At 41.7% G+C, this 27,046-nt stretch overlaps 1 protein-coding gene across 5 annotated transcripts in view; it reads left to right on the forward strand.

Annotated features, from left to right (window-relative positions):
- The window catches only part of LOC117823602 (disheveled-associated activator of morphogenesis 1-like), a 61,069-nt gene that overhangs the window by 13,797 nt on the left and 20,226 nt on the right, over nt 1-27,046 (forward strand). For 2 of the 5 annotated variants that reach the window (XM_034698832.1, XM_034698835.1), the window contains exons 1-3: nt 7,484-7,878; nt 21,433-21,725; nt 26,233-26,322. In XM_034698832.1, coding sequence (XP_034554723.1) covers nt 21,537-21,725; nt 26,233-26,322 — 279 coding nt within the window. In that variant the 5' untranslated portion in view covers nt 7,484-7,878; nt 21,433-21,536. Of the gene's footprint in view, nt 1-7,483; nt 7,879-15,116; nt 15,215-21,432; nt 21,726-26,232; nt 26,323-27,046 lie in introns of those variants that run through there. The other 3 variants (XM_034698831.1, XM_034698834.1, XM_034698833.1) reach the window with 2 other exon arrangements.

Consider the following 27,046-nt stretch of genomic DNA (forward strand, 5'->3'; position numbering starts at 1 on the left):
TCTTTTATCTTTGCTGCCTTGAATCCCTCAGGGTTTTTGGTGAACAAAAAAAGACAGAGTACAGTTAAAAGGAAATCTTAAGACGTTGACATGAGGAATTGCTGTCTAAGAGGTGATATCTAGTTGAGAAATAGCCATGTTCCTTCAATGATAAGCAAAGGAAATACTTAAACACTGCAAGTATGATTTTGAAAGTTTGTTCAAGCTCTCATCCAAATGCAATCAGACCCTGATAGACTTAAAGTTTACATATTTTTTAGGGATGCACCGAAATGAAAATTCTTGGCTGAAACCGAAAACCGAAAATGAGGAAACCAAGGTCGAAAGCCGAAAACACCGAAATAAATTATTATGCCAATTATTAGTAGGAAGTAGGCCATACATTTTCTGTTTGTGTTGCACAGGTATTTTCTAGGCCATTTATTATCAGACACTTGAAGCTAGTTTGTATAGCAGTTTGAACACTGGGTTAAAAGAGCTCAAAGTTATAGACAGAAATGTCAAAAATGTTACAACTGTCCCCGGTCTCCCCTACTATTGCATTTATGGCTCTGACTGTGTACTAACCTCCCTAAAAGCAAGGATCTCATTGAACATATCAGACAACGAGGGTGCATGCCCCTCATCTGGTTCAGAGAGACGAGTCCTTTTTTCTGTGCGCTGTTCTCCTTCTCCTGCGCTGTGCGCTTCTCCGTCTCCAAGCTGGGTTCTCCACATCCATCGCAGCCTGGATCATTTCTTGTGCGCGCTGCTTCATTCCCACATCCAAGTAATGATCTTTATAACGCGGATCAAGTACAGTCGCGATGAAGTGCAGAGGATCTGAATAGATCTCAGTGAAACGTGCTGACAGACTCTAAGAGTGAACTTTTCATTGTTTTCACTCCGTGGTCCATCTCAACCTCTTTGTTTAGAAGACGCTTTAGTGCTGCAATTAAAGGAAGAACGGATGCAGACATGTTGGCCCTGATCCAGACAAGCGCTTACTGGCCGTGGTTTTTGATTGCGTCATCACAACATCCTGTTTCGGCTGTGTTTCGGTAATAAAAGTATTTCGGCCGAAAACCGAAAATGCACTTTTTGGCCATTTCCGAAAATATTCAGTGGCTGAATTTTCGGTGCATCCCTGATATTTTTACATCGTAGAGGATCCAATGCTTTTAATTTTCTTCACCTGATCTAAATCTATCCAATTAATGGACAACAGGAAGTAGAGGCCTGCTGTTTATGTGAGATAAAAGGCCATGTGGGCACACCAGTAATGATACTAATACTCTCTCCTCTAGCTGTTTCCTCACAGACACTGCTCCCTTTTTCAACATCTAAACCCTCATGTTTTGTAACTTTCCCCTGGCTTCTTTATTTTGCCATATTCCAAATAAGTAGATCCAGAAAGTCGCATGTCCCTTCTGGGTTAGCTCTTTCTATTACAGGGGGGGTAATTACAAGCTTTCCCGAGGGTGGGTAGAGACCAGAAGGACCCTTTCTAATCCTAGCATGGCATTTAATTTGTGATAGTTAGGGTCTCCTGCAAGGGAAGGGCTGCATGGGTGGAATTTATGGATACTGCCCCACCCTGCATGAAACATATGTACGGTGTAGCCCTGTTTCCTTCCACCACATGATACGAGCCATAATATAACGTTCCCCCTTCACACATTCCTTCACAGCAGTCGGAGAAATGTTTTTCTATCTTTTATTATTTCAAGGCTGTCGGTAATGGTTCTGCTGAGAAAGTATTTATCATTAGCGTGCAGTCTTTCTGTTCGTTTTCACCACAATTTCACACTGCTTTCACAAAGCTTCTCTAAAAGGCTTGCTGAAGACCTTGATGTGTTTCGCACTGTTAGTTCCTGTCCCTATGTTTCACTCATTGACCAACATATCACGCAAGTCCTTGTATTTCCTCCCGAAGCAGAGAAACTTGGTCAGCTAGCTTGTAATCACAGCTGACCTTCTCAGGGTCGGCGACACTCTGCAACCAATCGGATTTCCACGCCTCCTGGTATCACTGTTAATGTACTGCAAACTGATTTCCAAGCGTCAGAAGCTTTTAACCTCATTTCTGTCTGTTAAACACAGTGTCCTAAAAGCAATCTTTGGATACTATCAGATAGGTTAATAGGTCACGGTGAGCTTTTGAGTGTAAAAATAGGAACTATTAGGGCATCTAACGAGTTCCTCAAAGCCCTGAAAACTGTCCTTTATTTACATTTGATGCATTTCATTCTTTGTTGTTGAACCGAGTTTTCCCTATGGGCCTAATAGCTACATTAACACATGACACTCAGTGATAAAAACAGAAACAAAACAACAAAGATGTATTTTACTGGCTGTTGAAAATCAGAAAGAAAAAGGTCAAGTTGTGTTTATCAGTCCTGACATGCTTTATAATTAACAGAAAAGTGACGTCAAGAGAGGAAAGGTTCAAACAGACATTGCTTTTTAGGCTAAGAGTAGTAGGGAATGTTTTGCAGCTTAAAATCAACCTCTTCTATTCAAAAAGATATGCAAACGTTCAGCCTGGTGCTGAAATAAAAAAAGGTGGTCGTATGTCAAGTTGCTGTGGTTTGCATGGTCCTAAAGTAGATGATTGTGTGTTGTAAAAATAAGTTTGGTCCTGACAGCAGTTACCTTACAATCTGCATCTTTACTTATGCTTCCTTTATGCATAAAGACACGATTTAATGACATACAGACGTTGAACAATACATCCACTTCAGTCCATACATTACTTAAAGTTCCCCTCCCATCTCTGCTCAGCTCTTCCTGATGCAGTCGTCTGTCCCTGCAAAAAATATAATTATTGTTTCTAACAACTCACACAATCTTTGTCTTTATCTGAAAGCCTCCAGGAAACATGCAGCAATTTGGACGAAACGCATGCAGAGTATAGACAGAAGGCTCCGTCCATGTTCAGACTTAGAGGTTGCAGACAGACACATGGAGGTTAGAAAAAAAAACTTTAAAAAGTTCTCAGCTTTAAATCTTTGTGTTTAAGAAACACTTTGCAGCACACAAATAAGAGACACTAGAGCTGGGCGATATTGAAAATGTGTTATCACAGTAACATTTTTCATATCAGTCGATATCAATAATTATCACGATTTGAGCTGCTGTGTTTATAGTTCTCTTCATGTCGCCGTCGTTTACATTCTGCTCCAATGGTCTTTAAGCCCTGCCTACCTCTTACCCTGCAACATGATTGGCTGTCCAATGCAGTCTTCTTCATCTGTCTAATGTTGGGTGGCAAATTGCGTTTAAGGCACATTAGCGCCCCCTTCCTTTTCAGTGGTTAGAGGGTGTTGTTACAGGTTTAAATATATCACATTTTTATTGAACATTTGATGTATTTGTATTGAGAAAAATGATATCACGATAATATCGTTAGCGAATTAACGCCGAACCCTAATGGTGCGTTCACACCAAACGCGAACGATCGCACGAATATGGATACGCGAATGATTTGTGTTTACTCGCGCTACTCGCGGGAATGACTCGCTCAATTTGCGCGAATGACTCGCTCAGTTTGCGCGAATGACTCGCTTAATTCGCGTGTACAAATCGCGTGTAAACGAGTGCCAAGACACGAATGTACGCGAGAGGGAGGGGGGCTCCCACGCCACAGCTGTCTGTTGTCATCAAACAGAAGACAGTGGAGGCTGGCTTGACTTTCGTTTCAGAAGTGGAGGCTGGCTTGACCGCAGTAACAAGGTTGAGCTCGCGGACATTGAATGGGGAAGCCGGTTATACTAAAGTGGGCAGAGATAACTTCCTACTACTACAACCAATAGCTGACAGACAAAGTTTTTCACAACTCACCACATAATCCTCCTCCCTCTCTGTCCTCACAGTCAGCTCCTGTTTATTCCTCATCCCATAAGAACAGGTAGAGTCACAGAGTTTGGGGAAGCTGCACGGTGATAGAATCAAAGTGTCCCATATATTCCAGATGAGGGAATCCCCGTTGGAATCTCCAGTGGTCCATGCGTCACACAACACGCGTCACCGGGGGATCTGCACGACGATTGGCTATCGCGCCGCGATTCAGTCGCTTGAGTTCAGATATTTCAACTCTCGCGCGTCGTTCGCGCGAATGATGCGCGTCGTTCGCGCGTCGCCAGACCTCTACTCGCGTCTACTCACGCCTCTGCATTGACTTTACATGTACTTCGTTCGCGCGAATGATTCTATTCGCGTTTGGTGTGAACGCACCATAAGAGACACAATCCCTTTTCTAATGAATTCCTGGTCCTGACAATGTCTGGATTTTCCCTTCCACATGACTCACTCAGCAGGAGATTGTTAGTCAGGGTGCCAGGGTAGTCGTCCTTAATGCTGACTGATTCTGGGTTAACACAGCTCTACAACGAGTGTAAGGATATGTTTGTGGTACAAATAGAGGCCTGAAAAATTGTTCAGGAAATTGTGCCAAGCTTATAGTTTGAAGTAACAAAAGCCAGCATAACATCAGGGATGTCATCACATTGTCTACTTGATTCTGTGGATGTTCCAGGTGGACTTTTGTGTTCGCCCATCCCCGCTTCTGGATATTTTCTGGAGCAGTGCATGTGTGAAAGGAGCTACAGTAAGCTCTGTCTTCTGAAACCTGCAAGTCCGACTGTGATCTAAATTGGCACAGACACTTCTCTCAATGACCATGCCTCTGCTGTGTAAATGTCACATCCACAGTGTCCCCCATGCCCCCGGAGGTCACCAAAACACCCGTCCCTGCTGTTATTGACACAGATCATCCATCCCACCAGAACAGAAGCCCTCCGTGAGAACGGGACCTGTCTGTTGTTCCAGCTGCATGACATTCTTTTTAGAGGCAGCTACCCAGGACCGTACGGCTTCCACTGTTATCCACTCATGACTGCACCGGCGCGGCTCGCTACTGATGTCTGGAACAGCAGTCCTGTAGAGATAAACAGTTTCTTGGATCAAACTGCTGGTACAGTTTCAAATGTGGACATTTCAAATCCAAGCAGAGTCTCAAAGACTTTGGAGATTGTATTATGTCAGCTCATATGGCATGTGGCTTGAAAGTGGTTGAGAGTTCTTACAGCTGCAGGCATCTTGAGCAAGTTGGGATACCAAGTAGCAATGATCAGCAGCTTTTAAAAGCTGTACCAAATCACATAAAGTGACCTAATATACTTACACAGAGCAAGTTATGGAGACTGTTGGTTTGTTTTTCTTCAAGTAATAAAGTGAGGTATCAAACCCACTACTGAAGTCTCCTGATTGCTGTCACACAGCTGTTGAACCGTGCTGTAAGGTTTGATTAGTGACTTCCTCTTAGCTGGAGAGTGTCTGATTCCAGGCTTTTTTCGGCAGGTAGTGTAAATCTGTAGTTCAGTTACAGCGCATGTATTACAGCCTTTCCGTCTTGTAACATGCTGATTGGACAACGCCGCGCTGAATTACAAAATCTACAACAAAAGCGTTATGACGTCTCGCTGTGATTACCGTCAGAGTCCGTGCTTGACTCACCTCCATTGAGAGAGAAGTTAATGACAGATAGATGACATGTTTTGTCGACACCTGCATAGAGACCTGCAGGGCCTGAATCAGGTAAATAACTTCTGTTCTCCTATGAGAACATGTCTGATTTTCACAAAGGGTGGATCAAGTAATAATTAGTTTGGACGCCGTGGCCTAAAGCAATTCCTCAAAGTTGAATCAAAACCTGATTAACTCAGACTTTTGAGTTCATCAGCTTAGCTTACCAATAACACAAAAATGAAAGTTTAACCTTTAAGATTTAAGAAATTATTTGAACAATGTTAGTTTAGATATGTTTTACAAGCTGTTACTTTCACTGTGTCTTCACCATAGACTGTATAAAATATGGATGTATTATCCGTGACGTCACCCATCTGTTTCTGAAGCGCTGTTTTGAGGCCAATCGTTGGCGGCAGCCATATTGCTGCTTTTGAGCGATGTGGTTTCTGTTACTTCCGGGGCCAGCCTCAAGTGGACACTCGATGAACTGCAGTTTTTAGCACTTCTGCATTGGACTCGTATTTTTAGACCGGAGGTTGCTGCTTGGTCTTGACCCTCCAATGCCAAACAATTGTATCAGTATTGAAGAAAAATATAGATTTGTATTAAATAAGACCATATTTCCAAAAGCAGTATGTTTGAAACTATATTTAAAAACTATGAAAATACCCTTTTTATTTCATTTAGGAAGTCATGGTGTTCTGAAGTGAATAATTTCCTAGTCGTTTAAATGGATATTTGAATTTATGTTAACTGACTAGTCTAAGAAAAGGTACGAAAAAGTGTTTATAAGCCAATTTTACTTGAAACAGCCTACATACAACTATATCTCTATTTTCTTGATCACAATGCGAGGCGCCATCTATCATCTGTGTTTGCTTACACCCAGGTAGTAGAGCATTACAGCGGTTAATAGCAGTAGCTTGTAACTAGAGCTCAAGCTCCAGCTAGTGGCGGGTGACTGTGCAACAGCTCAGACACAACATGAGATTGGCATTTTGGGCATACAGTAATGAAAAATGTAAATATTTTATTTAACCACACAGTAAATCTGGTGCTGACTTGCAATTGTGTAGTCAACCAACACGCTCATTCCAATTAGGATTTCAGTTTAGTGACATATTGAAGAGATAAGAAGAACACCAAGTCTGTTGATGTCCAACCACAGAAGCATTGTCAAAGTTGTATAATTTCACTTTCTGCCAAGACTTGCTCACATATGTTACTTGGAAAAACTCAAAGGACAAAGAAGGACCTGATCTGAAAGCAGTGGAATCATTTATTAGATTATTACAGTACAAGTTCAGTCTTGTGTAATCTTGCAGAAAAAAAGCCCCAAATTCTATGAAGCTGTAGCATTATTCATAGAAAAACAAAGATTCTTCTCACATTTACTTCACTTTAGTGGTGATTCAGTTCGAAACATATCACTATGTTGCAATGCAGGAATGTTTACGGTTGCTGGATATTGCAAGTCAGTAATTAGCTCTGATGCAGGAGAGATGTGTGTGCTGTAAATCATGCGGGAGTGTCTGGGATTGTTTAGATTAAAATCCTCTGGATATTTTATCAGTTGTCTCTGCACTGCCAGACTGTTTGGATGAATGTATGCAGTGTTTGCAGTTGTATATGCTGAGAATATGTTATTTTTACACACATGGATGTAAAGAAGCAGTATGTAGGAAGTAGCTAAACTAGTCAGATTTCTCTGGTCTCTTCTCACTTTCAATGCCACCCACCCTACACCTACATTAACACCACACACGTTTTACACCTCCGCTTTGTTTCCCTCCCGCAGCTCTCCAAACAAACCCCAAACAAGTAACTTATCCAGAGCCAGTGCAAAAGGGGGGAGGGGGGTTGAGCTGGGCGGCGGCCACGGCTCGGCTGCATCCTATTAAGACAGGGAGTGTTGAAAAGGGGTGTGGTCTGGAGCCAGTAACATCTGTGCCTGTCCCCTCTGCCCCCACAGCATTCTGCAGAGAAAGGCAGAGAGAGAGAGGGAGGTTAGGGTGGGAGTGGATTCGCCGAGGAGAAGTTCTCGCCGGCCAGCTGGCTGTTTGCAGACGGCAGCTCATGCTATATGGCGAGTCTATCCCCTTTTTTGCAACAGTGCCGTAAGAGAAAAACAGTCTCTATCTAACTGGGACTTTCCTCCCGGTCGACTTTGACAGCCTCTGGGATTTGAAGTGCTTATTAGAGGACTGTGAACCTGCGTGGATTACATACCTTCTCGCAGGAAATGCTCCGCTGCGTATGCTCAAGCATCATCGTTTCTGTCGACAGTGCAGAAAGCAGGACACTGCAGTGAGTTGAGGATTTAAAGGGAATGCTCAGAGCACCACAGAGACGGTCTCACTTCTGGACGGGGTAAGCTGAGCTCAATGAATCCGCCTGTTTCACCCTGTAATCAAATGAGTGCAGGGAAAAAGGGAGTGAGGGAGCAGAAGCCGGCTATCTGCTGTTTGGAATGTGTGTGTGTGTGTGTGGACTGCATGTGACCGGTAGATAGTCAGAGGCTATCAGTGTATGTCTTTGTGTGTGTGTGTTAGGGGAGCTTCTGGTTTGCTTTATCACTCCCCAGGATGCATGCTGGACTCCCTGCACAGAGACGTAGGTGACTCTGTCATGTCTGTCTAATTGGGAGGTGTCAGTGTGGAAAACGGTGATGCTATAGTAACCGGGTGGGGGGGAGGGGAGGATGACAGGGTGATCCGATCGTGCCCCAGGGCTGATTTGGTGGTGAGAGAGTTGTCCTGTGTACACAGGGAATGCCCCGTAATGACAAGGCTGCTCTGTAGATAGGGTGAGGTGGTGGTAGAAATATGTGCAGACAGACTACAGGCTGATACCTCCCACCGGCTCCTCTCAGCGGTTTGGCAAACGCAGCCCCATTATCAGTGTCAAGTGAGCGTGAGAGACAGAGGATGGCATACTTTTTTCCATCAGGGGGGCGGGGTGCAGATATTCAAGTCCACGAAAAGGAAAGTCACCTTGAGCAGACAGGTGTCATTTCCTGTCACTGCCCATCCTCCTCAGGTTGCACTCTCGCTTCCTCAGCTTCTCTCAAGAGGCCATATATACGTCACATCGATCGCAACCACCATACACATGGGTGTCTCGGCTAGTCTTAGTCACTCTGCAGGATTTCATGCTACCTCTGAGGGACGGCAGGCTTGATGTTACCCTGTAATCCCTCTAATGGTTTTGTTCTTTGCTTTTGTCCGCTGAATTAGAGAGACAATCCTATTTTCTCCCCTATAAACATCCAGAGCAGATTAAAAAGGAGGGTTAATGTGCGGTGGAAGGGGCTTACATTAAATCACCCACCCACCCAGCTTGCACCCGTCACCCACTGCTCCGGTTACCATAGCAACTGAGGAAGAGGTAGGGATTTTTTTAAAGGACAGGCTGCAGCTCAGGGTAAACTAGAAGAGATTACAGCGCTCTCTTCCCCCCTTTATCGATGAGAGGTTTCACTCTCACATTTAAATTTGAGACTAATATTAGACCTTGCACAGTGGTGGTGCACTTAATGTTAACTTTGCAGGTCGATACAAGGCTGTCTGTTCTTAATCGTAGTGTAAGTTTGGAGTCTATAGCTTACATCTTTGCACATGAGAGGTAGATTCTCACGTGTTCTTTCTGGATACTTAACAGTTTCTCTTTATTGATCCAAATGTCATGTTTCTCAACCCGATGAAACGAGCTGACGTCCTCTCATCATCATATTAGTATGTACTCAGTGAAAGTACTACCAAAATCTTTATTCATAGAAATGAATTTCAACCATGTATAAATCTAATAATAACATTTAAACCAAACATCCATGACATAAGCTCATTTTTAACCAGCTTACAACATTTTTTGCCTAACACTCCACCCATTTATCTCGCACTTAAGCTCACTATTTTAACCACTCAGCCCATACGCTCTGATATTAGCATCAATTATCTAGAACTTTTAACGCACCATTTGACCGTGACTGTAAGCTGACGATTTTCATCATTTTCTCAATGTTTAGCTAACTTTTCCAACCATTTTATCGTTTTTTTTAAAAACTGTTTCAATCATTTATTCAAGACAATTGGAAAGTGGTTACAAACCATTTGTCCATAGCTTTAGGCTAACTTTAAAAGACATTTTTCCATGAATTTTAGCTACCCATTTCAACTCTTTCCTCAATACTTATAGCTAAGCCTTTGATTTATTAATCCAGGACCTAAAGCTTATTATTTTCACCCTTTGGCCTTGGCTTTTACCTCCATTCATTTGAACCAGCTATTTCATCTTTTAAATCAACCTTTTTTTATACTGGAGAGATCATTGAGGGGCAACCCTCATTTCCAATAATATCAAGTCATTTACAGTGACATTTAAAAAAACAACAAACAAATAACAATGCATCAAGAGTATCAAAAGTCATCAAATAGGACATTTTTTTGGTTTGGATATAAAAACAATTAAAAGATCAAATAAAATATTACAAATAAAAGGAGGTGTTGGGGGTTGACTATAGAAGCATTAAAATAGGAAGGGTCGGTGGTTAAAATTATACAATAAATAGTAGTTTTATAGATAAAAAGATTCCAATGGATATTGCGTCTTTCATGGCGAGAGGGCCAGCCAACCTTATTGTACAGAATGCACCATTGTGCATCTTTTATCCCTGATGTTTAACTACCTATGTCAGATATTTACCCATGACTACTAATAGGTATTCTTATTTCTACTTACCATAACAAATGATGTCAATATGTATCTGTTAATCTTTTATTAATTAGCCTACAGTTGACTTTCTTATTTCGCAGTCCAGTTCTTAATGATTAGCAGGGTATGCTGTCATATTTGAAATATAATGGATTTTAAAAAGAGTAGTCTTACTGACAACAGGGCTAAGTCCCTGCTCTCATAATAAATGAAAATGTCTGAATCCTAAAGTCTTTAAGATAATACACAGTATTATCCTACCATCTGCCCCCTGTATGATGCTGTTTGGCTCTGAAGCCAGCACAGTGAAGTTATTAGGAGATGCACAAACATGGATTCAAATCAGAGTTTAAAAACCCCTGCTGAATATACAACCCAAACTTGAACCTACATGCAAATACATCTTTAAAAAGTCCAGCTGCTGTTGTCAATGTCAACATCTGAGCTCTGAGTTCAACCCTGGCCCTTTTCACATTTTTCACAATAATGAAGTGTCATGAAAACAGCCACTCGTGTGTTGCGTGCTATTTTTAAACCAAACTACTCTTTTTCACTGTTCTGGAACGCAGCCAACAAACGAGACCCCGTCGAAGAAAAGCTGAAAAACCTGGCCTGGATATTGTCTCATGTTTGAGTCGCTTCCCTCTTTGCCCCGAGTCTAACCTCCACTTGAAGGGTTGACCCGGGAAAGAATGCTAAGATGTTAAGAGTGGGGGGTTGCAGAGTGTGTCTGCAGAACAAGTTTGACAACCTCGCCTGCAGGAAGAGCAGCAGCTTTTAACCTGCTTTTTAATCTCTGTCCTCCCCACATGTCATCCGCACACTCCCCAACTCTAAATGCACATATTTTGGGCTTTGTGCTATTTTTCATTCATACAAGCATTACAGGGGGATACCAGTGAAACACTCTATGACAAGTGGGACAGTTTACTGGTGTCTGTCTGTCTGATGCAATTAATACAGCAATATATCATTGTCCTGATTCTTACAATAGTTATCATACCGATATTTTAATTTTAAAATGAAACCTTTTATATAAAGACATTGTCCTTTGATTTGACTCACAGCATCACTACTTTATAATTGAGATATTGGCATCAATCCTACACTATACCTTTAAGGAGTACTTTGTGTACTTCAGTTTATATATATATCTTGATTTATCATGAGATTAATGCCACAATTTACTGGGGTTTTTCTCAGAATCGCTGTCATCATAACATTATTGTTATCATGTACCATGTATCGTGGGTATCATGAGTTACCGTGCTAACCACTACTCTCAAAAAAGTTTTACTTTGCAATCTAATCCATGATTAGAAGTAATGACCAAGCGGCAACCTCCGGTCTAAAAACTGCAGTTCATCGAGGATCCGCTTGAGGCTGGCTCAGGAAGTACCAGAAACCACATACACACCAATTCAAAAAAAGCTGATCTTTACAGCAGAAATAAACATGTTTACAGCCTGGTACAAAAGACAAGTGTAGTCTGGATAGCTCATTTCTTGATCGGCACACACTGTACGGGGGGTGAATTTTTTTCTAACGCGACAATTTCGAAGATATTGAGATTAAGAGTCTTCCAATGAGAGGCACAGCTGACTTGATTGACAGGTGGGAACACTGTAGCTAGGAGACTCAAAGCCCGCCTCTTTACGTCACAATTGCTGCCGACGATTGGCCTCAAAACAGCGCTTCAGAAACAGATGGGTGACGTCATGGATATTTCATCCATACATTATACTGCCTATGGTAATGACATGACCATTAGATTCTTCTCATTTAGTTATGTTGTGCTCCTGTAAGCTGAAGCAGTCATTGTGAAACAAACCCATTGTAGTTCTGCCAGTAAAAAGAACAATCTCCAGGCTTTGAGATCATTGTGGACTCTGCTGATGCGAAGAAAACAAATGAGATTCATCAGTGATTTAATTATTTTCGTTAACTGTCATCTCTTTATCAACACCGCTAATGGCCTAGGCTTGATGTAGACACAGCAACTTTCACAGTTTTTATCTTCTGACCAGCTTCTGTATCTCTAGACTCTTATTCGACTCATCACAGAGTTCCTGTGACAATGTCTCCAGACCAAACCTGTGAAGGCCAGCAGTCTGTGTAATGAGGCAGGATGTGGAAAATAATTAGATTACCTCTCTGTGACACAGATAATAGAGTCTAAGCTGCTCCCAGTAGAAGAGAGAGCAGTGTCTGTGCTGGTAAACGAGTACAGGAAGATTGAAAAAAAAAAACTTTTTGGGATAAATGGCTTTGATTGTAACCCGGTTGGTACAATGATATGCAACTTCAAACATTAGTCATTGTTTTGGCTGTCATTCGAACTTATCATGCAAAGTATAATGTATATTCAACAGGTAGTTATGCAAATTAGAATCTGTGATTGAATTGAGTGTTATGATTAGTGTAGGAGCAATGAAGGATTCGAGTGTTTATTGTATCTTATTTTTGAGGTTGAGGATACTTTATTGTTTGTATATTTTTGTTGTTTGTTTACGATATGGTTTATTGTGGGGTCAGTTAATTAGTTTATTTACAGGTCATATGTTAGGGGCGGGGATATGCTGTTCATTTAGGCCATCTGGTTTCTTTTGATGGAGGTAGAGAGAGAGGGGGTGAGCTGGGTTTCCGTACTTTTTATTGACCGCTTATTTTTCGCTTATTATTGCTTGTTTTCATGCACTTTATCATGAGTTGATTATCCTTTTTCGTTAATAAAAGGTTAAACTTACTTTTTGTACATTAGGGATTTTTGCTTTAAGAGCGTCAGACACTAACTAGGCACAACCTCAGCCTCGCAGCAGCTTTTGGCTCTTCGTAGTCGCTACAATGAGTGTGATCAGGATATCCCTAATGTCACTTTTGCTATTTAGAATTACCACTGTTGTTGTTTGACCAATCAGAATCAGGTATTTTAATACAGCTGTGTAATAATTACAGGTTAATACATGAAACAGCCATGCTAGTATTAGAGGTGTGAAAAAATATCGATACAGCAATATATCGCGATACTTTGACCTCCAATATGATATAGATATTTCAACTCTTAATATCGCTATTTTTGTAATAATAAATATTCACATTTTAGCCGAGTTGGAACAAAAATACAACTTCAGTATTTCAAAAACAATCAAGTAGAAAAGTTGTTTTCAATCAAATAGTTTTGACTTAATTTGTCTTTTCAATTTTGAGTAATATTGTGTGATTTACATATACACCATCCCTACTTTTTCTTAGTTTACTGTGTAGACTATCGCAATATATCACAATATTGTCATATCGTGATACTATCCTATTGTTACCCAAGTTTCATGATATGTATCTTATCATGAGGTTCTTGGCAATACTCACCCCTAGCTAGTATTGGGTTAGCAAAGATGCTTTGTATCAAATGTACCCACTTCAGTGCCACACAATCATATGTCATCATAAAAACTAACGAAACCAAAAGAATCTAATTACAATTCAACAGTCCAAGCCTACAGTCACTCTGTCATAATCCACTCCCACTACCTCAAAGTCCAACAAGAGGTGAACTTTTTCAACCCGTGGAACTGCAGCCAAGTGTGTGAGCCTTCTTAAGAAATGCTCTCTTGTCTGTGTCTGTGCTGTTTTCTCTTTGCTCTCTCTGTGTCCCTTTATGTAAATATCTGTAATCTGAGAGCCATGTGACATTAATGCTCCAGAGGCAAAGCCTTTGTCATATCTTGACAAACAATCTTCTAACATAAATTCACGTGATCACATGATCATCAAAGCTGAACAGCTCTGCGACTGTAACGCTGCTGCCTTCAGACTAAGGACTGTTTTGACGGCCCTCAGTTGTCTGACTGGAAGTGATTGATTTTAATCTTCTCTAGACCAGACAGTCAGCATTTCTGCCACGGCCCAGTTTTGTCTGACGCGTGTCCAAGTCTGACTGAAGCTTAACGTCGAAATAATTTCCAAATATTTTATTATTATACATCACTAGATCAGATCATTTAATTGAGCTATGAGCAAAAAAAAAAAATTAAAAATGTCATGTTTTCATCTTTTGGAACAAAAGCTTGGCAAATTCAGGATTTACAACTGTGTAAATGAAGAGGGATTGTGTTGCTACTATCAAGCACTTTGTGGTTTGGTCAAAACAGATTTGAGTTTCACAGATTTAGCAACCGCTCTGTGTCCAAACATTGATTGATTTTCGGCCGGGCAGCCCTGAGCTCAGGCTGTGTATTTTGAAAGGACTACCACCAGCCTTCACTGTGGGACTCCTGAGCCTTTTGTTTGCAGCTGTCCAAATTGATCCAAAATAAATTACAATGTGTGGTGCTAAACAGAGATGGGGGTTTCCCTAAATTCCCAAAAAACCTCTGAAAAGAAGCAAAATTTAATCTCCAAACCACAAACTGAGTCTCCGGTGGCTTCTTTTCTAATAGAAACACACTCAGAGCCCAGTGATTCTCAGAGTTTTATCAGTGTGAGAAACATTTGAGTTCAATGTACTTGCATTGCGTAAAACACAGCCTTTGATGATGAGTTGCCTTGCGTTTAAAATACTACAGTCTGATCCTCCCCAAATCCCCAAATCAGAAAAGAAGATTAAACTTAGTGCACCAAATGTCTCTCTGGTCAGCCTAAAACACATCTGGAGCTCAACTCTTTGCAAACCAAGCCCTCAGTCGACCACAGGAACATGTTTTCATTTAAAAATGTCCCCATTTCTACAAAACCTTTCAAAACGCCACATGTTAGGGTGTGTGTTTTGGTAGCTGTGGTTTTGTCAGGTTGATTTAGGCGGATGATAATAAAAGCAGCATGGCACTTTATTGATTCCATTTCCTGTGACAAATGTTGTTTTCTTGTGTTCTCTCCACAGTCAGGTCAGGTACAGGAAGCCTGGCGTTGCTCAGGGACATTTCCAAAAGGTAGATTATGCTAATTATAGTACTTGAGCCCAGGAGAGACATACTGAAGCTCCTTTTTGGAACAATGCAAGGTGAGGCAACCCTGCTGCCTGATACAAGGTTCTTTATTTTCTAATTTAAGGGGTAATGATCATAGACTGTATAAAATATGGACGTAGTATCCGTGACATCACCCATCTGTTTCTGAAGCGCTGTTTTGAGGCCAATCGTCTGCGCCAGACATATTGCTGCTGTCGAGTGATTGTGACATAAAGAGGCGGGCTTTGAGCCTCCTAGCAAACAGCTACAGTGTTCCCGCCTGTCAATCAAGTCAGCTGTGCCTCTCATTGGAAGACTCGTAATCTGAATATCTTCCAAATTGCGGCGTTAGAAAAAAATTCACCCCCCGTACAGTGTGTGCCGATCGACAACTGAGCTATCCAGACTACTCTTGTCTTAAGTACCAGGCTGTAAACATGTTTATTTCTGCTGTAAAGATCGGCTTTTTGAATTGGTGTGTATGTGGTTGCTGGTACTTCCGGAGCCAGCCTCAAGCAGATCCTCGATGAACTGCAGTTTATAACACTTCCGCATGGGCTTCATAGTTTGAGACCGGAGGTTGCCGCTTGGTAATGATGCACATAATCTCATAATCAGTGTTCCCGTGGAGCTAAAAACATCAAGCTTTTTGTGTTAAGTCATGTTTTGGACTACAATCCTGAGGTGCACGATACAGGCAGACATAGATACAAGAAATTAAAAGTCAACCTCTGCACCAGAAACAGCTGAGAGATGCCAGCTGGTGCAGAAGAAGGTATTTCACACATCTGTTTTCAATACACCACTGTCCACTGTGTTCCTCCTCCAAGGTTGCATTCCTCCTCTAAGTGAGGCACAGTTCAGCTTATTAGCAACAACTCTCTGTTGACCTCTAAGTGTTTGTAGATAAAACACAAAGCCTCTGTTTGTGACAGCAATTATTTTGATGTCAGTTAACAGTCTCTGTTTTTTTAGCTGCTTTATTTTACATGTTGCAAAGGTGTTCCAGTATTCAGTAGCTTTTATTACCTTAAGTCTTTGATATCATGGCCCACATGTCTAAGTAGGGCTGCTGTGACAGCCTGTTTTTGAACCACATGGCTACCTCTGCAAGGGATGACACCATTAGTTTGAGCAGATTGTAACATTATTTAATGTACATTGTTTCATGTCAGTGCATCAATGGCATGCCGATCTGAAAGTAAGCTTGGATAGCGGATGAGGCGAAAGGTTTGAGTGGAATGGACAGAATGAAATAGGTAAAAAGAAAAAAAAGAGGCCTCAGCAAAGCTGGAAAAAGACAGCTGGGTGAAAAGTTTCAGCTCACCCTTCAATTTATCATCTCTGCTCTCCGTTCCCCTCTGCACATGTTCAGTAACGTGAGTGTATCTCTTTGTTTAACTTAAGATGCTCCTGTCTTTTCTCCGGCTGACCTGACAGTACTCTCTTCAGGTTTAACGGAGAGCTCCTCCCGGGGAAGGCTCCGTGCACGAGCTCTCCCTCACTTTGCAAATACAAGGATCGCTTTTTACAGTCTGGACCGGCGCCAGGTCATCCGCCAAACCACATGGTCCCGAAAACAACAAGGCTATCCAAGGATAGAAATCTCCCACAGACAAAGAGAAGAGTGTTTGTGCAAATATATGAGGGCGGGTTTAATTATGGCATGTTTTTAAAAGACGGAGTACTAAAGAAGCGGCTTTGTGCTTTAATCAACAGCGTACAAAAGTTATGATGTTTCTCTACTACAGCACAGAAATGGTTATGGCTGTGAGGAAAGTTCACACCACATCATCATTAACCTCTTGTGTTAACATTTCAAACTCCTAACCTCTCATTCTGCTTGGACAGCTGGGGTCAGTGGAGCTAAACTTGATTTGAGATTTTGAGTGATATGTGCCCCCCCCCCCAATTGCAGGTGAGGGAGGAAGGTGTTGTGAAATGTGCTGCTCAGGGTCACAAATCTCACCTGGCTATGAGAGGAATGTCCTCCTGTCCTAACAGGCCTCTGTTATGTTGGGAACCTTGACCGTCTGACAGAAAACCTCCTGAGGCCAATGTCGGAGCACTCGGGTTTCGCAGGTTAACTATTACACAAAGTCTGAGCAGTGACATGGTCTGATTGTTCAGACCTTAGGCGCCCTTCTCTGCACCCTCCCCACATGGCCAAGTTGTGGCATATCAGCCGGATTCTGTACCTGGACAGGGACCGGTGCTATCCCACTCAATGCAAAGTTTACAGCTTGGTTTAGCGAATGGAAAAGATGAGACGCTTTGTGGACTAATATGGTCAAAGAGGGCTTTGAATTGCTTCTCCCCTTCATGCTAGAATAGATGGTGAGCGTGAAGGAGAGCAGCTGCTGCAGAGGCCTCTGGTAGTCTGTTTAGAAAAGTCAAGGATGTGTCAAAATAAATATACTATTCAGTGTGTTAGTAAGAGTTAGCTGCTGTGTACTTTATCCCACGTATGGTCACGTATGACCCTGTCTTTGAGCATACTGTCAGCTCCTGCACACATGCTGCTGGTACATCTACTGTCTTTACTGAGAAAACGAAAATAATCCAAGGAATCTGATCTGACAAAATAAAACTGTTAATGTCTTTAAAACATTTCAAATCTAAAGTGTTTTTCAAATGTCCAATATAACCTCGCCTCATGAACTGGCCTGCCTGCTCACCTGATCTCAACCCGACTGAGAACTTGTGGTAAATAATAATGGAGATAATTTACAGTAATGGCAAGAAATACAGCTCAAAAGAGCATATTTGGAAAACCATACAAGGTACAGCTCACAGTGTCAGCAGAGAAGTCATCAGAAACCTCACTAAATCAGTTTACCAGTGACCTCTGACCCTCACTGGAAGAAAAGGAGGTTATATTGGACATTTGAGAAACACTTTAGATTTGAAATGTTTCAAAGACATTAAAAGTTTTATTTTGTATACAAATGTAAAGAAAACTGTTGTTTTTGTTGAAGTTTGAATATAGTTGTAGTAAATATTATTATTTTCAATCAATAGAACGTTTAAAATGGTGCCTAGTTTTTAATTTTCACAAATGATATGCTCTTATCACCAACTTGCATAATGATTTGGCACACTCATTTCTGCAGATTCTGCATTTATTTAAAAATACAGCCAAAAAGCATCATTTTAACCACACAGTTCAAGAAATATATTCACTATCTGACTTCTTGACAAATTTGAAAACAACTGTTGACAGTTTTTAAGATATTCACAAAAATGCAACTTGCATAATAATTTGGAACACGATGATATCCCTCCAACAATCCAGCATGTGCTCCTAATATGTAAAGTTTATTTGCTGGATAGAGGACACAGACAAAGAAACCTAAAAGGACCTGCGGTTTTCGACTACAGTAATGTACGTGACCTGACCCGGTCAAAGTAGCCTCCATCACACTTCATAGAGTCGATTCTGTCAGGGTGGAACCTCTGACTTAAAGGGGAAACACTGGGAAAGGTCACAAGGCTTTGGTTATGTTCACTGAGCTGCTGGTCACCAAAAAAAAACAGATGTCCAGAAATTCCTGCAGGTCAGCGCAGCCTCTGTGATTATGATACTTGGCCTCACAGCGTTCCACACCACAGGGAGGAAGACCGTCAGGCTGTTTCTGTGACAAGCTGACGGCTGTGTCCTCGCAGATATCTGGACACAACATCTTTATTTGCCAGACCTCAAAGAGATCTTGTGCACTTAATTTCATTATTCTTGCTCTGAGTCGAGCCAGCAGACTTAAGAGATCTCCCTGCCAGCTGTCCCCTCTCTCACTCTGTCTGTCTGTTTGTTCACATTAGAAATCAAACTTCATGTTTTCTGCAGCCAGAGTCCAGGTTTGACTTGTCAAAGACTCTTACCCTTTATTTCTGTTTTTTTAATTTATTTAGCAATGTAGCAAACTGTCACTTTTAATTTGTTTATTTACATCATCCATGACTGACTTCTTTAAAATGTCAGCCAGTCCTCTGGTTTGTTTATTATGACCTTGATCTCCTATATAGTGGTCTTGTGTGCTCATCTTCGGCTTGGGGGGATTTTTGATTTCTAGAAACAAAACTGATGTATGTGATGTATGACATGCTGTGTACGACCACAGATGACATAGTTATAAGCTTCGAGCGACTTGTGTGCCTTGTTTTTCTCCAGTGTAGAGACTAGTCCCCCCCCCTCAGGATACGTTACCACCATAGACTGTACAAATACTGGACGTAGTATCTGTGACGTCACCCATCTGTTCCTGAGAGCTGTTTTGAAGCAAATCGATAGCAGCCATATTGGAAATGCGGAACTCAACCAGGCATAATGTGACGTGAAATCGAATCAGTAACTTTTTAGCCAAAAATTCAACCAGTGTGACTGTGAAATAAATACCTTGACACTGGACAGTCCTAGATTCCTGTTGTTTCTGATAAGGGAATCAGGAATCAGTTATTTATGGATATAAACAAACAAGTAAACAACAGAGTTTTGAGGTGCCTGGACGGCCGGCGTTGTGTGAAATCCCATGGCGCCTTAGTAGGTGGTTGGATAGATTTGTTGTGTTGCCGTGGTACTTTACTTGACCTTTATATATCCTACAAACAGCAAACGACTTATTTAGAACATCTCCGTCTTTGCAAAAGCCAAAGTGTTTCCACACACTGGACCGCAATGGTGGCTTGATAATTTCTTGCTTGCTGGCTTCTCCTCTGCCATCCGCTATGCTGTTTTGTTGTCTGCTGGCGCGTGGTGATGATGTCACAGACAGGCAGCCTCAATTCAGTAACGTTTAAAGTCTTTATCATTAAAAGTGCAAAAGAACCACATCCATATAAAGTCTGCCGTGCTTAAATCCAATGTGTTATTTCCTGTACACAATTGATTTATTACCTTTTAAAACAATGTTGGATCGATATGTTGTGCGGAACGCCAACTTGCCGAGCACAGATCATTGTACTCGGATCATAGGAATATAAATTGATGCATCGATGTATTAGATGAATCGTTACACCCCTAGCTATAATGCTAACATGCTTACAGTGACCCTGCTTATGCTTGTGTTTAGCATGAGTAATGTGTACAATGTTTACCATCTAAGTGTGGTATGTTAGCACGCTAACATTTTCTCATAAGCTCTGAACACAAAGACACAGCTGTGGATGATTGGACGATGTTTAAAAGCAGCATGTTGGGTGATTTCTTTTTTATTGTAAAGGTGCATCACTCAAACTGTGAAAGCAAAACTCACGGTGGCACAATCAGAGGACTTAAAATGTTGGGATGCATCATCTGAGGACCATGAAAGCTGTCCCCAAGTTTCACAGCAATCAGTTCAAAATGTTATATTGTCGTACATTAAGTTTTCTGCTGTCATGGCTTCAATCTACCTCAAAGTAAGTGTTCGGAAGTCTCCTATGAGCATGTTTTGAGGCACACTGGATCTGCACCTGGTGGGATAAGACTCCCTGTAATGTGCTCAACCCTGCTCATCAATGCTGTTCATTTTTGACAGCTGATCTCTGCTGTGTATTTTTATCTGCAATAAATAGTCAGGCCGATGAGGCAACAGCCTGCACACATATCCTACATTGCTGGTAAAAACTGCAGCTGCTACAAACCAAATGTGTAATCATGTGTTCTTAGTCAGAGAGTCGTGCCAGGAGAGTTCAGAGATGATTATCGGGATGATTGAAGCAGCGTATGTTTGGGTTTGACGTCGACTCCGTGTTATAAATCTCACCTGTCAATTGAAACGACACAGGCACGCTTCATAATGACTTTACAAGAAGACCTGTTTTTGCTCTTTACGCACCGTTACTGAGACGGTCCTCACCAACACTCCACACACCTCTCACTGTGGTCATTGTAAACACACCCCTCTAATCATTGCTCACAGGGGCTGCAGAGGAAAACTGATGCTAAGTAGGAAAGTAAAGGAGATGAAAAGGCTTGAATGCACCAATCCTGGCTAATTATGGTCTCTATTTCAAACATCACACCCCCACAGTGACATACTGTGTAATTGATTCTCACTTTGCTTTAACTAAAACAGGGTTGGGTCTTAAATGTTGACAACACCAAGCCTTGATAAGGATTTTGTTGTGGTTTCTAAGATTGTTTCTGTGCAGCTTTGAATTTGTCTAGGAGAACTGGAAGTAAAAAGTTAACTTTCATTTCTTGATATACTCACAGATCGTATCATCTTCTGTCTGTGCATTCAGACTGAGTTTTATCTTGAATACTCAGCATCACTCCTCTCTACATTCACAGTAATCTCTGACGGAGGCCAAACTCTGAGGTGGAGGAGGCCGTAAAGAAGCCGTGGAGGAGCCTCCAACCCTCATAACCTGACCAGGCCGGTGCATCGGACAGCCATGGCTCCTCGGAAACGTGGCGGCGGCAGCCGGGGTGGCGGCCTCTCCTTCATCTTCTGCTGTTTTAACAGCAACGATCATCCGGAGATCACCTACAGGCTGCGGGAGGACTTCGCCCTGCAGGCCATGGAGCCGGCACTGCCGATGCCAGGATACGATGAGCTGGACGGCATGTTCTCCGAGCTGGTGGTAAGACTGCATTCTGCTTTGTCCTCTCGAGGAGACTTAGAGCAGATGTTACTTGAAAAGGAGCCTTTAATTCATGTTTCAGTACAATTTCAAATATTCCTATAAATAACTACTCTGAGAATTTCTATATTTTTCTAAATGCCAGGTTAAAACCTTCAATCTTGGATTTTACTCACATCTTAAACTGTTTAGTTTTGTACCTTAATCTGCCTTTACAGAGGAACTGCAGTTTTTGGCACTTAACATTTTTGGGGGTTCCACCTTCTTTCAAAATTGTTAGTGACACTCACAGCTGTGGTGTATTTACATGTAATATTTCTGATCATAACAAAATGACCCTTTAATGTGAGTGACCCCTTACAACTCACATATCTAAGCTCCAAAAACTGCTGTAGTATGTTAACCCTCTGTGGCCCCTGACAACCCATGAGCTTTTTTTAGGTATTTCTGTGTGCAGTCATTCAAAGAAAAGCTTATAAGTTTAAATATCACTTCATCATTGGACAGCTGAAGAGACAGGAAACGTTGAGAATAGAGAGTGGGGGAAGACATCTAGGAAACAGTCAAGGCCGGGAGACGAACCACCGACCTCAGCGACAAGGACTATAGCCTCTGTATGTGAGGCGCTTAGACCACTAGGCCACCAGCGCCCCGTCAACCCACCTTTAAACTGTCCTACTATTTTAAATATAAATGCAGCACAAAATATGTATACATCCACGACTGAAAATAGTCCCCTTCAAATGTGCTGCTTAGTTCTTCTGAGGTAATGTTTGGAAAACATCACAGTCCTCAGTTCTTTAAGGGTATGACTTAGCCATCTTTAAAAAAACAAAAAACATATATTTGTGAGCCATTTCAAAGACTTCCAATGGTTGGGTTTGGGGCTGAGTGCCACATATTAGGAGGTTACATATAGAACAATGTGAGCCTTGTTACATTAAACGCTTGTGAAACAGTTTTCTGTTTTTCTGGCTCCAAACTTTGCAGCTGTGAGACAGATCAGATAGAAATGATATCTGTCCAACATAGAAATGATTTTGAGATAAAATCACAGTTCTATCTTGTCTTGTAGTCTTCTTGATTACTCTGCATCCCTCCCTAGACGTCTTTCTAAAACTTTGAGCTGGTCTTGACCCTATTCTTAGTACGTATACACAATCTTTATTTTTTATAGTGATCTATAATTCAATGTTTCTGGATATCTAAAGCACCATGCTTTATGAATAATGCACATTACAGGAGTCTGCAATACTGATCTGATGGTTTATTTCTTCAATTTGCATGAAAATAATTTATATATATATTTGTTTTTTAATGCATGTTTAAAACCCAGCAGGCTCAGATGTTTTACTATTTCATTTAACTCTCTTAATGTCTCAAATGTAGTATTTTTAACCTCAATGAAAGCATTCACAAACAGGCCGTCACTTCCTCCCACTTTACACTATCTTGTGTGTAACGGGGCCACGCTGCCATTCTTTCTCTGTCTTATTGTCACTACTAATTTGTCGTGCCCTCCTCCCTCTCCTGCCCCATTTTCCTGTCCCGTGGTTGCCACAGTAATCTGAGCATGACATTTTTGCACATCAATGGACCTCATTCAGGAACTCTTAGTGTCTCAGCCTCCTCCATCTGCTAATTGCTTGTTTTTGTCCACCGCCCTTTATGAAGACATAATTGAGTGAGTTGAGTGTGACGACAAGGAGTCTTTCAGTTGCTCTGTTTACCGAAAGAAAAACAAAAAAAACAGCCACGTGCTTTTCTGTTCGCGCAGTCTGAGCCACCATGTGCGTGTATAATCGGAACAAGCCTGCTGGAAAAAAAAGTTGGGGCGAAAAGTTGAGGCCACCTGCTCTGTTACGATCAATTACATCTGACCTTTGACCTCCAGATTCATTTTAAGAACTTCCTATAAACATGTTTGTTTCGGATTAGAAAAGAAGCTTAACTTGGACATACGGCTTCTGTCATTCACCATCAAAAAACATGGAGACGAAATCTATTACAGCAAAAAGCATACAAGATACACTTTATGATCTAAGAGATCAATAAAACATACAGCTCAATAAGCTTCCTTTTTCCAGTTCAGTTACTCACTATGTAGGCCTAATTTATCAGACCAATCAATAGTCCACACTGCCTTTTTAGGACATTAGAGCAGTGCACAAATTGATCCATGGGGCTTGATGGATACTGCAAAAACCTCCCAGAAGACCTTTTCCTTAGTAAGTAGTCGGTGTTAAAAAGTATATCATACATTTTTTACTTCATCTCCATTTGTTACTAAAATAGCACCTGCTTTAAAGCTGGGGTTGGTAGTCATGGAAAACTAGCATGAGTTTGAATCATAGACTGTATAAAATATGGACGTAGTATCTGTGATGTCACCCATCTGTTCCTGAGAGCTGTTTTGAAGCAAATCGACGGCAGCAGCCATATTGGAAATGCGGAACTCAACCAGGCAGAGTGTGACGTAGTGTGAGCCTCCTAGCCAATAGCTATGTGTTCCCGACCGGGAGTCACGTCGGTCATGTCCTTATTTGGGTAAAACTGATAATCTTAATATCTTCTGAACCGTCACGTTAGAAAAAAATTCACCCCCAGTACAGTGTGTGCCATTAGGGAGATTGGCTTCATAGGGCCAAGCCGTTTTTTGAACCAGGCTGTAAACATGGTTATTAATGCGACAAAGATTGTCTTATTCCCATTCATGTCTATGTGGTTTCCGGTGTTTCTGCAGCCAGCCTCAAGCGGATTTTCGATGTATTGCAGTTTATAGCACTTCCGCATGGGCTTCATCGTTTGAGACAGGAGGTTGCCGCTTGAGTTTGAATGTAGCATTTCCTCAGGACTCCGTCTAACACCTCCCCCCTCCCCTCGGAGCTCCTCCAAAACGACGCCCCTGTTACCATATGATGGTGACTGATTCAAAACCGGTCCTCACCAAAACATTATCATAGTGAAAGTTAAAAACACAAACAAACATGGCTATTGTTAGTACTCATAACTGTCATGCTAGCATTATCCAGTTGTACTGGTGACATGATATCAGGAGAAAAGTTATAATACATATAATACTGTAACAGCTCTACTGTTTGTTAAACGTGTTCAGTGTAGATGCTCTTAATTCCTACAGTGTTGACAGTTAGTGAAGGCATCAGGAGAGGTGTAGAGTGTGCGAGCAAGAGAGAGGAGAGACAAGAGGAGAAGTTCTTCACTCATTCAAACATTGATTGTTGCTTTGTTGGTTGACGTGATCACAGCCGACAGTGACCGGTTATTAAAGCTCAACGTGTTCACGAACCGGCTCGTTATCACTACAGCTTCCGGACGGACCCTACAGCACATATACATTTTCTGTAGGACTTACTAAATGTCATTAATTCTTTTGCTTGTCAGAGCCCCCGTGGTGAGAGCTTTTTAGACTCTGATCCGGACTACAGTCCTGAGCAAAGCACCTCATTGGGTCAGAGGGGACAGGCCTGAGGTCGAGCAAGAGGGGCAGTAAATAGAGTCAGGGGAAGCAGAGGCAGGAGATGGGGAATGAACGCCAGGGAAATGTATGCGCAGGAGGCGGGCAGAACGGCAGGACGGGATTTGATTTGTTTAAAAAATTGGACCTTAAAGGCGGTGATTGGTGGGTGTTTCCCCAGGTTTACTCCGGCTGTAGATAGCAGCTCTTTTCACTCCTTTTTAAGAACACATTATGTATTGATTGCCATCGGGACATAAAGATCATTTTAACCAGTATAACAAAAAGTGTATCTAAATCTGACTACCAACCCCAGCTTTAAGCTAAACTGCTTTAAAGACTTCCCTGTGATTTCAACCACTTGTTTACTTATTTAAGTGTGATACAACACATGAAACCAATCATTATCCGCACAGATCATACTTTAATTCTACCCCAAACTGGTCTGAATATGCAACGATAACAAGCACTGGTGTTCACTTTTTATATTCCTCACATGTTCAGCTGAAACAGAACTGCTCCAAGAACGCTGAAACGCTCTGCGGTATTTACTCCAGCACTTCCCAGCAGCACCCTTTGTGTGCCTCTGTGAAATATTGGTCATATGTTTTGGACCCATGTTGTCTCCAGATGTTTGTTACCACATGTCAGGCAGACAGGCCACTCCTTATCTTCCTCCCTCCATTACTAACACGTCCAAAGTCTGCGAGACATGTGATCTGATTCACAGTCCTGTTGGATTTACGACAGGAGCAGGGTGCTGATATGAAGAGATTTAGCACAAACAAATTCTGAATGAAGAGCAGAGCTGTGATGCAACTTCCTAGTGCACATGGTTTTGTTTTGAAAACACAGAATTGATTTATATGTGGTTATCTACATTTGCAGCGTTGATGGTTGATAGCTCATGCAGCTTGTTATGGGAATGATGATCTCCTCTGTGCAGTCACCAATGAAAGATTGTGTGGAAACTGTAGTTCCTCCTCGCCGGCATTTTCTAACCTTGTCTATTTTTTCCCCCTCTCTCTGCAGGATGAGCTCGACCTCTCCGAGAAACACAGGGAGGCCATGTTCGCTCTGCCCGCAGAGAAGAAATGGCAGATCTACTGCAGCAAAAAGAAGGTACTAAGACTCTCACTGTGAATTATGTCAAACCTCACATCAGCCTCCACACGCTCGCTGCCAACAGGACTGGCTGCTCATCCCGAGCTGCCAAGTTCGTGCGATCTCTCCCCTGTGATTTGTTGATACCTGAAGCTGTGCACTTTCAAGAGCCGTACCTCAGTATCTCTCCTCACAACAGGCTCGAGCATGTGAGCGGTCGTCTGAGTACAGTATCAGAGGAATGTGGGTGATTATTTTTTCATTCTGGATGTCAGGTGTGTCAACCACAAATGAAATGAAAAATAGACGCACGTTAAAATTCAGGACATAATACCGAATGATCCATAACGCCTGAAGCAAACGATGTCGGTCTTTCTCCCAGGGTTTGTAATAAGTCCTGCAAGTCTGGGAAGGAAAAACAAGGATTAGAATTTGGATGTACTCCTCAATAAAGATAGATTTTCAGCAATGATGGGTGTAGCAATTGTAAGATTTGTTTTTGTCTCTTGCATTTCCTAAATGGACTAGATCTAGGTTGATTTAGATGTTATCATTACGGCTTTGAGATTCTGAGATCCCTGGTTCAAGGCACCTTGAAATTCTCAGTAGTGATAATAGTGCTCAAATTCTACTCTGTAAAAGGTGCAAATCCCCATTTGACTGAATGTTGGGATTAGGTAAGTTTATTCTATTGATTGGCCATCACAGTATAAGGTGGCATACTTCAAAAGGCTGATTGTAA

The sequence above is a fragment of the Notolabrus celidotus genome, chromosome 13 (genome assembly GCF_009762535.1).
Source record: "Notolabrus celidotus isolate fNotCel1 chromosome 13, fNotCel1.pri, whole genome shotgun sequence".
NCBI lineage: Eukaryota > Metazoa > Chordata > Actinopteri > Labriformes > Labridae > Notolabrus > Notolabrus celidotus.